This window comes from Schistocerca piceifrons, chromosome 2 (assembly GCF_021461385.2).
Source record: "Schistocerca piceifrons isolate TAMUIC-IGC-003096 chromosome 2, iqSchPice1.1, whole genome shotgun sequence".
Taxonomy (NCBI): Eukaryota; Metazoa; Arthropoda; class Insecta; order Orthoptera; family Acrididae; genus Schistocerca; species Schistocerca piceifrons.
The window spans coordinates 843,323,539-843,343,837 of record NC_060139.1 but is presented as its reverse complement, the minus strand read 5'-3'; the positions used below and the strand labels follow the sequence as shown (position 1 = coordinate 843,343,837).

General features: G+C 38.6%; 1 protein-coding gene across 3 annotated transcripts in view; it reads left to right on the top strand.

The window, feature by feature from the left end:
* The window catches only part of LOC124777329 (BRCA2-interacting transcriptional repressor EMSY), a 298,543-nt gene that overhangs the window by 36,380 nt on the left and 241,864 nt on the right, over window positions 1–20,299 (top strand). For all 3 annotated transcript variants that reach the window (XR_007015714.1, XM_047252690.1, XM_047252688.1), the window contains exon 3: window positions 2,323–2,497. Coding sequence is in view for 2 of the 3 variants with exons in the window: in XM_047252690.1 (XP_047108646.1) it covers window positions 2,323–2,497 (175 nt within the window). In the remaining variant the exon portion in view is untranslated. The remainder of the gene's footprint in view (window positions 1–2,322; window positions 2,498–20,299) is intronic.

Sequence of the window (20,299 nt, the reverse complement as noted above, 5' to 3'; positions counted from 1 at the left end):
GTAGAATGTTATTTATTTATGCACATCAATATTTTTTTGTTAAGATATACCAAGTTGTCTCCAACTTGTGTTGAAATGATGAATGATGTCTCTTCCTACTCTTCTGTGTGTTGTTTTTGTGCTCATTTCTCCTAGGGATATTGCAGTACATTTTTAAATGTCATCTAATCACCTTTTCCGAGGTTTTTCTCTACTACTTTGATCTTCTATTCTTCCAAACATTACAGCTTTTTCTAGTGAGTCTTCTACTCTCGTATGTCAAAATACCTTAATTACTTCTATAGCCCGAAGATAATTTAGATTTTATGCCAGCACTTTCTCCAATCTCCAAAACACTTCTGGAATTCAGTTTTTGGGATCTCTTTTAGCTCTCTCTGTGATGCATTTTTAATCTCATCTGTGCTTAAAAAAACTGTCTTTTGAGGTTTCTTTAGTTTTGAGAACAGAAAGAGTCATATGAGGCCGTGTCTGGCGTAATTACAATATTACATTTGGCCAAAGGTTCACAAAAAATGTAACAAAGTGGTGAGCAGGTACATTATCATGATGCAAAAACCATTAAATGTCAGATTGCTTCACACACATAGCATGGAACTTGCAAGCAGTATTATTTATTGATTGTTCAATGTTTTAGCAGCAACTCATGGTGCAATATAGTGTTAAAATTGAAGAACACATTTTGTTGAGCTTTTATCAGTCTATGATGATCCAGAATGCTTCCACTGGGGTACTCCAACCTTGGTTTCAATGTCATATCCAGAACTCCATGGTTGATTACATGTTGTGGCATGTTTCAGTAGCTTTGCATCATTTCTGACTTCATCTAGCTAATCCTAAGCCGCTCACATTCATCACTGTTTTTGTTCAGAATTCAACAATTTTTGCAAACAAAGTTTGCTGTCATAAACTTCATATCCATATACCTGGAAAAAAATTTCAGGGCATAAACCAGTTGATGTGTAACCATCATTAGTGACTTATGTGACTGAGGTTTGACGATCATTCATACTCAGTTATTTCACTTTTCCATGACTTCATCAGCTGGTGATGTGCAGGGGGCATTCTGATGATGTGCAGGGGCATGCAGGGCACTTCTTGTCTTCAGTATTTTCGCAGCTTACTTTGAAATTCTAATACCATATGTAAACCCTTCTTCTACTTTTAGTGAACTCATTGAAGGTAATATTTAATATTTCTAACTTTTCCATCATTTTTGCAACAAAATTTAATATAAATTCTCTTATCCATTTTTATACAAAATAAAGAATCATCAATACTAATGAAACACAAGTAACCCTTTTGACAGGTAGTAACAGAGTACATATCTGATATGTCTAACACTGTAAAAATACTTTTCTGTCATTTGCCAACTTAATAATGAATAAATTGTACTAATATGACAAGTGAGTTTACATAATTCCTATTGCTTTTTGAATACACCTCAACGTATGTGTGACTTTGTGTTTAGACATCATTATGAAGCAAAACTTTTGAATTTGACATGTCATGCAGTAAATGACTATAGTACTAAACTGCTTCTTTTGTTAACTTAATTCATGAGTGCCATTAGTGACCACTCTGCTCATATGCTATCAGTGACAGGACATTTTGTTTATATTACTATTAAAAATGGCCATGTATATTAGTATGTGTACATGTACACTTATTTTTGCTAAGAATATTATAATGTTTCACATTAACTTCTTTAGAAGCCAATTATTAAGAATTAGATTACAAGGTATTATGTAAGGTGGGTTTCTGTTATTCAATTATATTGTTATATCTTCACTTATTAAAAGAAGAGAAAAGGGAGAAAGTGAACTGAATTAAAATGTATCTTCGAGTTAAAAAAATGTACTCCCAGTGTTGATTGTGAATGTCTCCAGACTCCTAAATTTTTAGTGTAATTGAGAGAGACAGCAATTACCTGAGATGCACTGATGTAGCATAGATGGACTTCAGTTGAACAGACACTTTCACAAATAAATTACTATTAAATTCTTCAAAGGCAGGAAGCAGCCATACAGAGTGGAAGGTTACTGAAAGTGTCCCGCAAACAATATATTACAACAATTTTTGTTCCTTTTTTTTTTTTTTAATTATTAAATTTGCTGTGAAATTGTAGCTAATTGCTAGCCAGGACAAAAAAGCAAAAATAGTAAAAGTGGAGTATCAGTTTATAATGTGTTGTGAAAAACTCTATAATTATGTAACTGTTGTATATAGAAATGTAAATAGTAGTTACACAAGGTAGATTTCATTTAAGTTTTTATATTTTGAAATTAATTGTACTATATTTGCTGCAAATATATTTCTGTTTAGAACTTGAGGCCTATGCCAGCTTGGTTTCTGCATTAAGAGCACAGGGGGAACTTAGCTCAGAAAAGAGAAAATTGCTTCAAGATATTGCTGCAACACTCAACATTTCGATGGAACGACATCGTGCAGAAATCAGAAGAGCTGTTAATGATGAAAAGCTTGCAACAATTGCAGAACAGTAAGTATGTAAAAAAAAATTTTAAAGTGTTTTATGCCTCAGTTCTTACAACAGAACTTAAGCACAGCTTTCTTCTTTTAGTTTTCAAAGTCTTCACAGTTCAAATTTTCACATAATGATTGAACTATTGTGGATAAATATAACAAGAAAAACAATAAAGTTTTGACAAAATAATTTAATTGGTTAGATAAAAAGTCTACTCATCAAGTGGTGGCAGAACATGCACATAGAAGAAGGTTGTAATTAGGCAAGCTTTTGGAGTGAGTGGCTCCTTCTTCAGGCAGACAGGTCAAAGGGGAAGGAAGAGGTGTGAAGGAAAGGGACTGGTGAGGTCTAGGAAAAGGGGTCGATTTCGGGAAAGTCAACTAGAACCACCAGTCAGGGGAAACTTGCCATATCAGATTAGAAGGAAACACTGATTGTTGGGGACTGCATTGGATGATATTTGAAAACCTGAGAGCTTAAAGGTGAAAGACAGAGTACTATGCAAGACAGAGATTACTGTTTAAACATCATGCATGAGTTAATAAGAATGAAAAGCTAAGTGTATTGTATGTAACAGAGATGGGAGGGGGGGGGGGGCGAAAGCCTATTTTGTGACAGACTTTTTGTTGTGCCTATCTGCGACTTAGCATCTCCACTATATGATAAGTAACAACTATACTTTTCATAATATTGTAACCTTACTTTTCTGTGCATTCTTAAGAATTTTGTGGGGCCAGTCGATACGAAGTACCTGCCATTCAATTTTTTTGAAAACTATTAGGTGAAGAAATTAATTTTTGCGCATCTTACAATCTGATATCTTCGCTCAATAAAGAACTGAATTTCTTTTTGTTATCACCCATGGTCTTCGGATAGTGTCTTTGATTAGTAATCAAAATGTTCTCGGTCCCAGGTTCGAATCCTGCCATTACTTAAATTTTGAATAAAAATCATTAGCAGTGACAGCTACAGATTTCCTCTCATTCTGCCAATGGCCTTGTCAAAGAGGAAGAAGGAGCAGACAGAGGTTAACGGCACGTTCTTGCCCTTGCAGTGGGAAACTATCCCTAAAGGTGGAGGAATGAGCAGTGATCAATGGCATGAAGATGCCGAAGGTAATGGTAGCCAGCCAATGTATTAAAAATACATAATGTGTGTCCACAGAACATGTGGCCCAAGACTGAAAAACATTCATGATGATCTCTCCATTGGCAAAAGATTCTGGCCTAGTTCCCTATTCAGATATCTAGGAGGGCCTGCTGGTAGGGAGATGACTGTAAGAAAAATATTGAATAACAAACGAAGGGGTAACATTCTATGATCGTGGCACAGCATGTCAGAAGTCTAAACATAGTAGAAAAGCTAGAAAATCTGTAAAGGGAAATGGTAAGGCTCAGTACAAATATAGCGGGCATCAGTCAAGTGAAATGGAAAGAAGACAAGGATTTCTTTTGCGATGAGTGTAGGCTAATATCAGCAACAGCAGGAAATGGTGTAGGATTTGTTATGAATAGGGTGAGTTACTGTGAACAGTTCAGTGATAGGGTTGCTCTCATCAGAACCAACAACAAACTGACACTGACAACAATAGGTCAGATATACATGGTGACATTGCAAGCTGAAGATGAAGTGATAGAGAAAATATATGAGGATATTGAATGGGTAATTCAGTATGTAGAAAGAGATGAAAATGTAATAGTCATGAGGTACTGGAATGCGGTTGTAGGGGAAAGAGAAGAAGAAATGGTTTCAGGGAAATATGGGGATGATAGGCAGGAATGACTGACTGAGTTCTGCAATAAGTTTCAGCTAGCAATAGTCAGTACTGTGTTCAAGAATCACAGGAGGAGGAGGTATACTTGGAAAAGGCCAGGAGATACAGAAGATTTCAGTTAGATTACATCATGGTCATGCAGAGATTCCAAAATCAGATACTGGATTGAAAGGTGTAGCCAGGAGCACATATAGACTCAGATCACAATTTTGTAATGATGAAGAGTAGCCTGAAGTTTGAGAGACTAGTCAGGAAGAATCAGTGTACAAAGAAGTGGGATGCTGAAGTACTAAGGAATGAAGTGGTATGCTTGAAGTTCTCTGAGGTTATAGATACTGTTATAAGTAGCAGCTCAGTAGGCAGTTTGTTTGAAGAGGAATGGATATTTTGGAAAAGGGCAGACACGGAAGTCGGAAAGAAAAACATAAGTACAAAGAACATAACTGCAAAGAAACCATGAGTAATAGAAGAAATGCTTCAGTTGAGCAATGAAAGAAATATGTGTTCCTCTACAATTTTTACCCTCCACACTGCCCTCCAGTACTAAATTGGTGATCCCTTGATGTCTCAGAACATGTCCTACCAACCGATCCCTTCTTCTAGTCAAGTTGTGCCACAAATTTCTCTTCTCCCCAGTTCTATTCAATACCTCCTCATTAGTTATTTGATCTATCCATCTAATCTTCAACATTCTTCTGTAGCACCACATTTCAAAAGCTTCTACTCTCTTCTTGTCTAAACTATTTATCGTCCACATTTCACTTCCATACATGGCTACACTCCATACAAATACTTTCAGAAACGACTTTCTGACACTTAAATCTATACTCGATGTAAACAAATTTCTCTTCTTCCGAAACGCTTTCCTTGCCATTGCCAGTCTACATTTTATATTTTCTCTACTTCGACCATCATCAGTTATTTTGCTCTCCAAATAGCAAAACTCATTTACTACTTTAAGTGTCTCATTTCCTAAACTAATTCCCACAGCATCACCCGATTTAATTTGATTACATTCCATTATCCTTGTTTTGCTTTTGTTGATGCTCATCTTATATCCTCCTTTCAAGACACTGTCCATTCCGTTCAGCTCCTCTGCCAGGTCCTTTGCTGTCTCTGACAGAATTACAATGTCATCGACGAATCTCAAAGTTTTTATTTCTTCTCCATGGATTTTAATTCCTACTCCGAATTTTTCTTTTTTTTCTTTTAATGCTTGCTAAATATACAGATTGAATAACATCAGCGATAGGCTACAACCCTGTCTCACTCCCTTCCCAACCACTGCTTCCCTTTCATGCCCCTCGACTCTTATAACTGCCATTTGGTTTCTGTACGAATTGTAAATAGCCTTTTGCTCCCTGTATTTTACCCCTGCCACCTCCAGAATTTGAAATAGAGTATTCCAGTCAACATTGTCGGAAGCTTTCTCAAAGTCAACAATTGCTGGAAACGTAGGTTTGCCTTTCCTTAATCTTTCTTCTAAGATAAGTCGTAAGGTCAGTATTGCCTCAAGTGTTCCAGTATTTCTACGGAATCCAAACTGATCTTTCCCGAGGTCGGCTTCTACCAGTTTTTCCATTCATCTGTAAAGAATTCATGTTAGTATTTTGCAGCCATGACTTATTAAACTGATAGTTCAGTAATTTTCACATCTGTCAACACCTGCTTTCTTTGGGATTGAAATTATTACACTCTTCTTGAAGTCTCATACATCTTGCTCACCAGATGGTAGAGTTTTGTCAGGACTGGCTCTCCCAAGGCTATCAGTAGTTCTAATGGAATGTTGTCTGCTCCTAGGGCTTTGTTTCAAGTTAGGTCTTTCAGTGCTCTGTCAAACTCTTCACGCAGTATCATATCTCCCATTTCATCTCCATCTACATCCTCTACCATTTCCATAATATTGTCCGCAAGTACATCACCCCTGTATAGACCCTCTATATACTCCTTCCACTTTTCAGCTTTCCCTTCTTTGCTTAGAACTGGGTTTCCATCTGAGTTCTTGATATTAATACAAGTGGTTCTCTTTTCTCCATGTTGTTGTTGTTGTGGTCGTCTTCAGTCCTGAGACTGGTTTGGTGCAGCTCTCCATGCTATTCTATCCTGTGCAAGCTTCTTCATCTCAAAGTATTTACTGTGACCTACATCCTTCTGAATCTGCTTAGTGTATTCATCTCTTGGTCTCCTCCTATGATTTTTACCTTCTATGCTGCCCACCAATACTAAATTGGTGATCCCTTGATGCCTCAGAACATGTCCTACCAACCAATCCCTTCTTCTTGTCAAGTTGTGCCACAAGTTTCTCTTCTCCCCAATTCTGTTCGGTACCTTCTCATTAGTTATGTGGTCTACCCATCTAATCTTCAGCATTCTTCTGTAGCACCACATTTTGAAAGCTTCTATTCTCTTCTTGTCTAAACTATTTATCATCCATGTTTCACTTCCATACATGGATACACTCCACACAAATACTTTCACAAATGACTTCCTGACATTTAAATCTATACTTGATGTTAACAAATTTCTCTTCTTCAAAAATGCTTTCCTTGCCATTGCCAGTCTACATTTTATATCCTCTCTACTTCTCCATAGTTCTCTTTTATTTTGCCGGCCACAGTGGCCGAGCAGTTATAGGCGCTTCAGTCCGGAACAATGCGGCTGCTACGGTCGCAGATTCGAATACTGCCTCAGGCATGGATGTGTGTGATATCCTTAGGTTAGTTAGGTTTACGTAGTTCTAAGTCTAGGGGACTGATGACCTCAGATGTGAAGACCTATAGTCCTTAGAGCCATTTGAACTATTTTTTCTCTTTAATTTTCCTGTAGACAGTATCTATCTTACCCCTAGTGATATATGCCTCTACATCCTTACATTTGTCCTCTAGCCATCCCTGCTTAGCCATTTTGCACTTCCTGTCAGTCTCATTTTTTGAGACGTTTGTATTCCTTTTTGCCTGCTTCATTTACTGAATTTTTATATTTTCTCCTTTCATCGATTAAATTCAATATATCTTCTGTTACCCAAGGGTTTTACTAGCCCTTGTCTTTTTACCTACTTGATCCTCTACTGCCTTCACTATTTCATCTCTCAAAGCTACCTGTTCTTCTTCTACTGTATTTCTTACCCTCTTTCTTGTCAATCATTCCCAAATGCTCTCCCTGAAACTCTCTACAACCTCTGGTTCTGTTAGTTTATCCAGGTTCCATCTCCTTAAATTCCCACCTTTTTGCAGTTTCTTCAGTTTTTATCCACAGTTCTTAGCCAATAGATTGTGGTCAGACTCCACATCTGCCCCTGGAAATGTCTTACAATTTAAAACCTGGTTCCTAAATCTCTGTCTTACCATTATATAATCTATCTGAAACCTTCCAGTATCTCCAGGCTTATTCCATGTATACAACCTTCTTTCATGATTCTTGAACCAAGTGTTAGCTATGATTAAGTTCTGCTCTGTGCAAAATTCTACCGTTCAGCTTCCTCTTTCATTCTTTACCCCCATTCCATATTCACTTACTACGTTTCCTTCTCTTCCTTTTCCTGCTATCGAAATCCAGTCACCCATGACTATTAAATTTTTGTCTCCCATCACTATCTTAATAATTTCTTTTATCTCATCATACATTTCATCAATCTCTTTGTCATCTGCAGAGCTAGTTGGCATATAAACTTGTACTACTGTGCTAGATGTGGGTTTCATATCTATATTGGCCACAATAATGCGTTCGTTATGCTGTTTGTAATAGCTTAGCCATATTCCTATTTTTTTTATTCATTATTAAACCTACTCCTGCATTACCCCTATTTGATTTTGTATTTATAACCCCGTATTCACCTGACCAAAAGTTTTATTCCTTCTCCCACCGAACTTCATTAATTCCTACTATATCTAACTTTAACCTATCCATTTTCCTTTTCTAAATTTTCTAACCCACCTTCCCGATTAAGGGATCTGACAGTCCACACTCCGATCCATAAAACACCAGTTTTTCTTTCTCCTGATAATGATGTCCTCCTGAGTAGTCCCCGCCCGGAGATCCGATTGGGGGACTATTTTATCTCTGGAATATTGTACCCAAGAGGATGCCATCATACAGTAAAGGTGCATCCCTCAGGAAAAGTTATGGCTGTAGTTTCCCCTTGCATTCAGCCATTCGCAGTACCAGCACAGCAAGGCCATTTTGGTTAGTGTTACAAGGCCAGATCAGTCAATCATCCAGACTGTTACCCCTGCAACTACTGAAAAGGCTGCTGCCCCTCTTCAGGAACCACACGTTTGTCTGACCTCTCAACAGATACCCCTCTGTTGTGGTTGCATCTACGGTACGGCTTTCTGTATTGCTGAGGCATGCAAGCCTCCCCACCAACTGCAGTTTCCATGGTTCATTATGTACATTAATATCACACATAATAACAATTCATGTTTCAACAGTATACATTTTTTTCTTTTAATAATCATGAGGACTATAATTTTTTTTTCTATTTTCTGCTATCTTTCCAATCGTAAACTCCATGTGTTCAAGACACATGAGTAATCTACTTTCTTTTCTCACCTTTTGTACTACCTTTTATAAGTATGTACTAATTGTAGTATTTTTGCATAGTTTGGAGGAACTCTGTGCAAAATGAAAGTGTTCTTTTGACACTCGTAAACTTCCATAAAACGTAATAATGCTAGTTGTGCATAGAATTCAAACTTACCAGAATAATCCCTATAAATGTGAGACTTCTGTCACAATACTGTCCCCTTCTCCTAGGATCAGTACCTATACCTTGCATGTGGGTTGACCTTTGAGAGCACTTCCCCTTTCAACTGTGGTAGGTACGCCTCTTTATAAAACATTCCCATTTTTCAGGTCACAGGTCATCCTATCTCCATGTAGGTACACCTGCCCTATTTACTTAGCAAACGCCGGGTACACCCCCCCCCCCCAACACCCCCCCCCACCCCACCCCTCCCACCCCCACCCCTATCCTTTCTGAGTAGGCCTCATGGTTCATTACCCTAGTATACATTTCTATGTATACTATACAATTAAGTATTTCCTGGTAAAGCTACACTCATTCTATAATACATCATCAACTCCCTAGAGTCCTCCTCTACTCATCAACTCCTATACCCGTAGTATATATTACGTCTACTTATAATTCAAGTCTCACTATCCCGCTATTCATCAATTTATCAGAGTATTTGCTATACTGACTTTTCTTAAATAAGCATAACGATTAATTCCAGTCTTGCTTGCATTCTCTTTCATTACTCATGCCTCCTTTTTATGTACACTCGATGTAGAATCTTCATGAATCGTCATAGTGTTTATATACCTATATGTGTATGTTCTTATAGCTATATATCTGTATAAATAGTTGATAGTTTTTATATCAATAGGCGATGTAGAACCCTCATAGTGCTTATATACTTATATGTGTATGTTTCCCTATGTACACATATTCTTTCCCCTACAGTACCTGGCGGTTCTTACATCCCGTCAGGTTTCTGGTCTGTAATTTTAATGTTTGTGTAAAAATGTAATTTTGTGTGTATGCGGATGTGTGTTCGTGTAGTCTGATTCTTCGGCCTTCTTATCTGAAGATAAGAAGTAGGTTACTGGAAACCACAGAAACGAGGAAGGACTTCTGTGATAGAAGTAGATGACTATGGAAAGAGGGATAAAATAGATAAGTCCTCAAATGAGAAGTAAGAACGGAAATAAATAGAAATTGTTGCTAAGATTGAAGAAGAGAAAGAAGATAGGCCCAAAGACAGGAAACCCTTCCTCAGGATCCCTGCCTCACCAGGTACTTGATTGAGGTGCCATAGGTGGTTTCGTGTTAAATCGTCTCCTACAGAACGGACATTCCCACCTTCACTCTTGAGGTTCCTGAAAGAAATCTTAGCAACCCTATGGAAATGGAAAGTGTTAAAGAATCAGGTACACTTGTTTGTGAGGGTTGTTTGAAAGGTGTGATGTGTGTCTTGTGTTAGCCATGATTTATCAGTTGGTGTAAATCATGCTTTACAATACCCACCCCTTTCAAAATTGATACAAACCTTCCCATTTACATCACATCTTATAAAAGGTATAAAGTATCCTGTACAAAATAGAAAATTATACACATATAATAGTCGTTCAGTTCATCACATTATATTTTTCGCAAACATAATATTCTTATTCCATTTATTTCATCTGAATTGGTATTTGTTTTTTTGTCATATCCAATTTTCCAAGTAAAGATTACAGGATATTTTAAGATTTTCAAAATAGATGACAGAACAGTTCAATATTTGCAAGGAATTCAGTGCAGGAAAACTATTTTGGAAGAAACACCGAAAACAACTCAGGATCCGATGGTTGTCATTCCGCCCATTTACTCAGAATATTAACATCTCTGGGGGATAGATGACTCTGGCAAGATCTCAAGGATATGATATGAACCTCACTTGAGCAAGTGCAGATCAGTACTTCTCATTAAATTTTATTTGAAAGTCTCCCCACTGCAAAACAATCACCACTTCACTAGGTTACACAACATTGTGTGACGATACACTTTTTTTCTACTTTATTTTGGATAAGTTTTAATTCTTTCCACAGGTTGTCTATAACCTTGATGGTATCATTAAGTTTGGAAGAAGCAATAGTCAAAACGTTTCCGGAGGTTTTTCTCTCAGTAACTCTTTGACCTATAATTTGTTCCAATGGTTCCTCCAAACTACATACATTTATCATATCAGAGCTTGCTATCTTCTCTTTGAAGCTTCTTTATACACTGTCTACTCATTTACTTACACCTGTAATTTGCGATTGATGACAGGCATTAATTCGCTATGCTTGTAAATGCTCTCTTTCAGAGTATGCCATCCCTGTTTTACAGCATTAAACTGAGCATTACATACATCCTCCAGTGATCCTAACTTTTCATTAATCTCTAATTCTGTACTATCACATTTCTCCTCAATATTCAATTCTGATCTTTTTGTCAGAGCCTGAAAATTATCCTTCTGTTTTTGTCTGAAGTCAGTAAACATTTGATTTACATGAACGTTTAAAGAATCAGTCAATTCCGTCTTTAAATCTAATTTCAAATTTTCTACTTTACTATTTAGGGTGTCAAATTCAGTCTTTAAAACATTCATGCCTTCGCATAGATTACTAAATTCTTTGCTCTGTGCATCAACTTTGGCATTTAACAAACCTAGATTTGTTGCTTGACTATTCAAGATTCCACTCTGGTTATTTAGAACTTCACTCTAAGCATTTAAACTAGAATGTACCAAACCAATTTTTTTACTTACAGTTACATTTAGTTCCCTACTTAAAGCTGTCCTCTGGTCATCTAATTTAGTCTTAATTGAGTACTTTGATCTTCTAATTTATCATTTAAAGTTTTGACCAAATTTACTAACTCTCATAGCCAGTGTTGGTTCTTGGGTTTCCCCAACTTGCTGTTCATTTTTCATATTTTTATCCTCTTTGGACCTTGTGAGCATTTAAAAATTAACTTTAAGTATAATAACTACACTAATATAGTTCATGCATCAGTTTATACCACGTTGTATATTAAACAATAAAGTTCTGTTTTAAGCTCATCCAACGTAGAATTTGGGCTACATCAATAAGCGGATGTGTAATCAGCACTGGTGAACAGCAACTGGTGCCGGTGGCATCGGTCATTGGTTTACACGTAGGTGTCAGTTAGTGGAAGTGGAAGCGGGTCAGCACCGGTGAACAGCAACTGGTGCCAGCAGTGTTGGATGTTGTTTTCTGCATCTGCGTCCCCTTGATGTGTGGGAGAGCTATCCACTCCCTGCACCAGATCTTCTCAGTCAAAGTGATCTCGGTGTATTTCATCCTAGAAAAACCCACTGAAATCTTCTTCACTATTTCTCAATTCAAATTTTTTTTTCCTCTTTTGAATACTTGGGCATGTCCCAAAGTCTCGGAGCAAAATTCTTTATCATGTTTAGTCTAGTTGCTAGGGCAACATACAACATCCACTTTTCTCATTTTTGGTCTTAGAATTCCTGTTTTTCGAATACTGTCACAGTCGCCACATCCTAATGTTTTGGTTGACTTGAAGTGGTGAAGTATATGTACAAACTTCTACTTCTTTAACGATATGACTTACTTGAGATGGTCAGCCGACTTTCCTAGCTGGTTAGCCTGCTGCTGCAAACTCCCTTTCTCTTCTTCTCTGCAATATATTGCTGGGAACAGGAACTTCTCAAGATTCTTTCTACTTATAAAAATAAGTAGACGTACACAGTTTCTTTTGCTTCACTTAACGACATATATTTAAACATCAGACTTTTACAAAGCTCACTCTCCACATGAATAAATACTGTTAAATAAGTCTCCTCGTGTGTCCAAATGCTAGAAACAGAGTGACATTAACTGTCGTGTGCTTTCATTATGACTACCATGGACGAACTGACAAGAACTTGTCGGTGCTGTTTGACCGCCGTGTCTATAGTCTTCTCACGATAAACTTCAGACCTACACACACAGAAAGGTGACACGCAGTAGATAAGGTTCCTTTCCCCCCACCCACATCTAAAATATCATGTGTTTGAGATGGTAGGCAGAGTGGTTCTAGAATTTACGCTGAAATTCTCGAAGCACTATACATGGACTGTGGAAAAACCGGATAAGAAGAGAATCAATGAATTTGAGATATAGTGCTACAGATAAAGGTTGCAAATTAGGTAGACTGATAAGGTAAGGAATGAGAAGATTCTCCGGAGAATCAGTGAAGAAAGGAATGTATGGGAAACAGTGACAAAAAGAATGGACAGGGTGTTAGGGCATTTGTTAAGTTATCCTGGAATAACTTCCACTGTACTGTAGGGAGCTGCAGAGGGTAAAAATTGTAGAAGAATACAGAGATTGGAATACATTCACCAAATAATTGAGCACATAGGTTCCAAGTACTAATCCAAGATGAGAAAGTTGGGAGAGGAAGGGATTTGTGGCGGGTTGCATCAAACCAGTAAGAAGACTGATGACTCAAAAAAATAAAAAATAAATGTCGTCATACTTACTGTGCTGCATCAAATTAAGTAAAACATTGCATGAAATTTTAAAGAGTTTGCAGAGGCAAAAAAACATAGTGTAATCTTTGCGTGTAGTTGACTTTAACTCAAATATCGCAGTCAATGAAATGTAGATAGTAATTTTGTTTAAAATTGAGGGTAAAACAATATATCATTTCATTCTCGAGTTATTAGGTTTTATATTCAATGGACGGTCGGAAGCAATGCGCGCAGTTCCTTGCCAGCTCCCATGAAATACTTATCATCCATTTTCAGGAAACTATTAGATGAAAAAACCTGATTTGTGCATGTCTTACAGTTTGGTGTCTTTGCTCAATAAAGGACTGAATTTCTCTTCGTTATATGCCATAGTCACTATGCTACATCAAATTAAGTAAAACATTGCTCGAAAGTTTCAAGGTTTTACAGAGGTAAAAATGCATTCAATACCCTTTGTATATGGTTGATTTTAGCTCATACATTCCAGTGAACATATTGAGCATAAGTTATCAAAATTTTATTTAAAATTGAGTGGAGAATGATGCCTTATTTCATTCTTGAGTTATTGGCTTTTATATTTGAAGGATGGTCACATGCAATGCACCCATTCAGATCCTTGCCCATTGCAAATCATGTGGTCATAATAATTATCATATCTCATAAATGATTCAAGATATTGACAATATTTGGTTTGTAGGACATCTGTAACTGAAAGGCATGAAATTAATTTAGAGAGATCTGTTTCAGTTGTACTAATTTATTCAAATCATGACTGGTTTCAGGATTTTAAAATCCAAGCTTCAGGTGTATGAAATTATTTTATTTGATAAAACATAACATGCATCTTGCTTAGCCGATGGTCAGCAGCATGTACAAATTTTACAAAATTCCTAACACTGTGCAGTCTGTGATAATGTTATTTATTCTGCTACTTGTTTCAGTTCTAAACCATCATCAGTGCCAGAAAAACTATCAAAGATGTATCACATGTCATACATGCTTTGACATAATTTACCACTGAAAACCATAATTACCAATAAAAATGAAAAATTGTGACAAGATTAAAATTTGATGGCACACTGAATGCCATCATATTTTAATCTTGTGGCTGAGAGACAGCTGGATCACCCAGTTACTGACCATGGTGCCCAACATAAAGTTCTTCACTTCAATGACTGCTTCACAGGCTGCAACACGTACAGGCTTCCTACAAACGTTTTAGGACTGCGCACAGGGGAACTCCCCATGTAGTTTCCCTCAGCTCAGTTCCTGTAACCTCTACCCCCCCCCCCCCCTCCCACCACCACCCACCGATCTCGATCTTCTCATTAGTCCCTGTTCTTCACCAACCTGTCCCCTTCTCTGCTCCATCACTACACAGCATTCTATTCCACCAACTCACCCACAGCCTTTTCCCTGTTTCTCTACTGATCTTCATTTTGTCCCCCCCCCCCCCCCTCAACCTCCCCACTGCATCTAACTGTCATATCCTGTCCGTACCACATCCCTGCAAGCTCCCACAAGTAGCACTTTACCATCCCCCCACCCCTACCCTGCTATCTATACCTCTGCCACCCGCAGCTCCTCTTTACCCCTAATTCCCAGATTGTTTCTCCCATCATCTCTAGGCAATTTGAAGATGTGTGGCCTTCCAGATCCCCTGACAGAAAACAATGTGGCTTCTGGTAATGGGGATATTTGAATGTATTTATCTGGACTCTTCAAGATCTGAAAGATAGCATACAAAGACATGTCACAAGCAGCAATCGGTATTCTAATTGTCAACTGTCGAAGCTGCGTTGGTAAAGTACCGGAACTTCAAGCGCTGATAGAAAGCACCGAAGCTGAAATCGTTATAGGTACAGAAAGCTGGCTTAAGCCAGAGATAAATTCTGCCGAAATTTTTACAAAGGTACAGACGGTGTTTAGAAAGGATAGATTGCATGCAACCGGTGGTGGAGTGTTCATCGCTGTTAGTAGTAGTTTATCCTGTAGTGAAGTAGAAGTGGATAGTTCCTGTGAATTATTATGGGTGGAGGTTACACTAAACAACCGAACTAGGTTAATAATTGGCTCCTTTTACCGACCTCCCGACTCAGCAGCATTAGTGGCAAAACAACTGAGAGAAAATTTGGAATACATTTCACATAAATTTTCTCAGCATGTTATAGTCTTAGGTGGAGATTTCAATTTACCAGATATAGACTGGGACACTCAGATGTTTAGGACGGGTGGTAGGGACAGAGCATCGAGTGACATTATACTGAGTGCACTATCCGAAAATTACCTCGAGCAATTAAACAGAGAACCGACTCGTGGAGATAACATATTGGACCTACTGATAACAAACAGACCCGAACTTTTCGAATCTGTATGTACAGAGCAGGGAATCAGTGATCATAAGGCCGTTGCAGCATCCCTGAATATGGAAGTTAATAGGAATATAAAAAAAGGGAGGAAGGTTTATCTGTTTAGCAAGAGTAATAGAAGGCAGATTTCAGACTACCTAACAGATCAAAACGAAAATTTCTGTTCCGACACTGACAATGTTGAGTGTTTATGGAAAAAGTTCAAGGCAATCGTAAAATGCGTTTTAGACAGGTACGTGCCGAGTAAAACTGTGAGGGACGGGAAAAACCCACCGTGGTACAACAACAAAGTTAGGAAACTACTGCGAAAGCAAAGAGAGCTCCACTCCAAGTTTAAACGCAGCCAAAACCTCTCAGACAAACGGAAGCTAAACGATGTCAAAGTTAGTGTAAGGAGGGCTATGCGTGAAGCGTTCATTGAATTCGAAAGTAAAATTCTATGTACCGACTTGACAGAAAATCCTAGGAAGTTCTGGTCTTACGTTAAATCAGTAAGTGGCTCGAAACAGCATATCCAGACACTACGGGATGATGATGGCATTGAAACAGAGGATGACTCGCGTAAAGCTGAAATACTAAACACCTTTTTCCAAAGCTGTTTCACAGAGGAAGACCGCACTGCAGTTCCTTCTCTAAATCCTCGCACAAACGAAAAAATGGCTGACATCGAAATAAGTGTCCAAGGAATAGAAAAGCAACTGGAATCACTCAATAGAGGAAAGTCCACTGGACCTGACGGGATACCAATTCGATTCTACACAGAGTACGCGAAAGAACTAGCCCCCCTTCTAACAGCCGTGTACCGCAAGTCTCTAGAGGAACGGAGGGTTCCAAATGATTGGAAAAGAGCACAGATAGTCCCAGTCTTCAAGAAGGGTCGTCGAGCAGATGCGCAAAACTATAGACCTATATCTCTTACGTCGATCTCTTGTAGAATTTTAGAACATGTTTTTTGCTCGCGTATCATGTCATTTCTGGAAACCCAGAATCTACTATGTAGGAATCAACATGGATTCCGGAAACAGCGATCGTGTGAGACCCAACTCGCCTTATTTGTTCATGAGACCCAGAAAATATTAGATACAGGCTCCCAGGTAGATGCTATTTTTCTTGACTTCCGGAAGGCGTTCGATACAGTTCCGCACTGTCGCCTGATAAACAAAGTAAGAGCCTACGGAATATCAGACCAGCTGTGTGGCTGGATTGAAGAGTTTTTAGCAAACAGAACACAGCATGTTGTTATCAATGGAGAGACGTCTACAGACGTTAAAGTAACCTCTGGCGTGCCACAGGGGAGTGTTATGGGACCATTGCTTTTCACAATATATATAAATGACTTAGTAGATAGTGTCGGAAGTTCCATGCGGCTTTTCGCGGATGATGCTGTAGTATACAGAGAAGTTGCTGCATTAGAAAATTGTAGCGAAATACAGGAAGATCTGCAGCGGATAGGCACTTGGTGCAGGGAGTGGCAACTGACCCTTAACATAGACAAATGTAATGTATTGCGAATACATAGAAAGAAGGATCCTTTATTGTATGATTATATGATAGCGGAACAAACACTGGTAGCAGTTACTTCTGTAAAATATCTGGGAGTATGCGTACGGAACGATTTGAAGTGGAATGATCATATAAAACTAATTGCTGGTAAGGCGGGTACCAGGTTGAGATTCATTGGGAGAGTGCTTAGAAAATGTAGTCCATCAACAAAGGAGGTGGCTTACAAAACACTCGTTCGACCTATACTTGAGTATTGCTCATCAGTGTGGGATCCGTACCAGGTCGGGTTGACGGAGGAGATAGAGAAGATCCAAAGAAGAGCGGCGCGTTTCGTCACTGGGTTATTTGGTAACCGTGATAGCGTTACGGAGATGTTTAATAAACTCAATTGGCAGACTCTGCAAGAGAGGCGCTCTGCATCGCGGTGTAGCTTGCTCGCCAGGTTTCGAGAGGGTGCGTTTCTGGATGAGGTATCGAATATATTGCTTCCCCCTACTTATACTTCCCGAGGAGATCACGAATGTAAAATTAGAGAGATTAGAGCGCGCACGGAGGCTTTCAGACAGTCGTTCTTCCCGCGAACCATACGCGACTGGAACAGGAAAGGGAGGTAATGACAGTGGCACGTAAAGTGCCCTCCGCCACACACCGTTGGGTGGCTTGCGGAGTATCAATGTAGATGTAGATGTAGATGATTAGATGGGATATGCTACAAGTGACTGTCAATCATACCGTGCTGCGGATGCAGCATGTTGCTGAGTTGGGAGGCCTTATTTAACATATCTTGTAACTTCTGACCATATCGTAATAAATATGTTATCATGTGTTTCATCATCCCTCTCTTTTTCCTGCACCCATACTCTGGTACCGCGCGCTGCTGAATTTGAATCCGCACCAGACGTCATGGACGTCAAAGACCCATAGAGGTCGCTGCACCGTAAGCTGTGGTGGCACGCGCCTCCTGGCCCGCTTTTAGTGTGGGGGTGCCACAGAGGAACACGTGGTCCCAGCGGCCAATAGCAGTGCCCCCGAGAGCATACTTAAGCACCGGCCACTCGCTCATCCAGTCAGTCTAATCTCACTTACGTCGGTTTACACCTCGCCTGTGCTAGACTGCTTTTTTCCTGGTTCATGTACGAGTTTGTGTCCTTGTGACTCTGTTGTTTGGTCTTGTCGTATTCGTTCTGTCCTACGTTGGTCGTGTCCGTCCTTTTCTGTTGTGTTGTTGTTCGCGGGCCTCTCCGTGGGTCCCGCCGCGCCTTCCGTCAGTGCTACCCCGCGACTGTCCTGGTCGCAGTTACAACACATACCACATTACCCAATTAATGAACATACCTATAATGTTTCAGCATCCTGTGACATACAATGCCCCCACTGCAGCACTCGGAACACCATCAGTTCAGTTATAACTACTCTATAATTGGTCACACCAGCATCTTGTTTGCAATTTCCTTTATAGATGCCCTGCACTTTTCCAGAACCCTTCCACTCACTTCCCCTAATACTGATTTTATATATTCACCTCATTTCATATTGCTTTCTAGTACCCTTAAAAGCGTACATGATGTGAAGTGCTCAAGATGTTACCACTGATCTTGTAATCAGATAATATTGGCTTCTTTCTCTTTGTTACAGGCATTGTCTTGCAATGAGTCACATTTAAAGAAAGCTACCACCCGTTACGACAATAGAAATTTTGTCAAAATCATTCTATATTTCCTTACAATTGTCTAATGATGATACTTTTGTACTGGCAGTACTGTATATTTATTGGATTTTTTGCTTCCATTTGGTATTCCTTGCATAAAAATTGGTCAAGTGCGAGTAGGACTCGTGCACTGAGTGTTCTGTGGAAACTTTGTGTGTGTGTGTGTGTGTGTGTGTGTGTGTGTGTGTGTGTGTGTGTGTGTCTGTCTGTGTCTGGTCCACCCACCCTGGGAATCAAGAATCGCAACAATTTTTGTCTGTATGCAGTATAGATACTGGCAAGATAACGGTCCCAGGTATTCCAAGACCATATCAGCATCTCTGTAGTAGTTCCTCAGATTACCCCAAACATACAAAAAGAAGCTAGCAGGGGACCTCTGTTTACATATGTAGATATATAAGACTTAACAAAATGTTTTTCATTTACTTACTAGAACTTGACTACAACTCACATTTTACATTTTCATGCAGTAATGTTCTTCTGTTGCGTTTTTGACAGATGTTGAATACAGTGTATGTTCTAATGGCAGAAAAATATTATTTATGTGATATACTTACAAATTAACAATTGTCAGATTTTTGTACTTTACTTATACTGTGGAACCGTGCTTCTAGTTAAATTTCATGGGTCTACATTGACAGGGAGTATGGTTTTAATGAGCAAGTTTGTGAGTCTCAAAATATCTGACGTAAATACCTGTATCTTTTGATCATTGACTTAGAAGCTTAACATTTTTACACCACCAAGGGCTCATAGAAGTTAGTATGTGACATAAATTTGAACTTGATACACCAACCTGTTCCAGAGAAAAAGGGATCTTAATAATAGGACAGACAAACACAGGGACAGATAAAAAAGAGAAATAAATATTTTTTCATGTTATTTAATTAAAAATTAACAAATTTTACATATTTTCCTTTCTTGTTTCTTGTCAACTTTCAGTATTCTAGGTCAACAGGAAGTAGCATATAGGTTTGGATGAGTGGATTTTCCAGGATAAGAATATAGCCATAAATGATCATATCTTTTGATTGAATTGTCTTAGAAGCTTAAAATTTTTGCTCCGTGAAGGGGCCATAGACCTTAATATGTGTCGTAAATTTGAATGTGATGTGTCAATAACCTCCTGAGAAAAAGAGTTCGTAACAGGCAGAAAGATGGACAACAAAGTGATCCTGTAAGGGTTCCATTATTACAGACTGAGGCATGGAACCCAAAAAAAGGGCTGAAAGCTAGGACTTAGTAACGAATAAAATTTTGAGCCCTCATTTTTTTCATAGGCCAACTGTAGTCTGTGAATAAAAATGACACTTAAACTAGGCTTTGCTGGATTGACAAGGCAAGAGAAAGCATCACTGACATGAAATGAAATGAAAAGTGTGAACATCAGGATTATGTCCCTCACGAATTCTCTTTTTATACTTTCTGTGATGT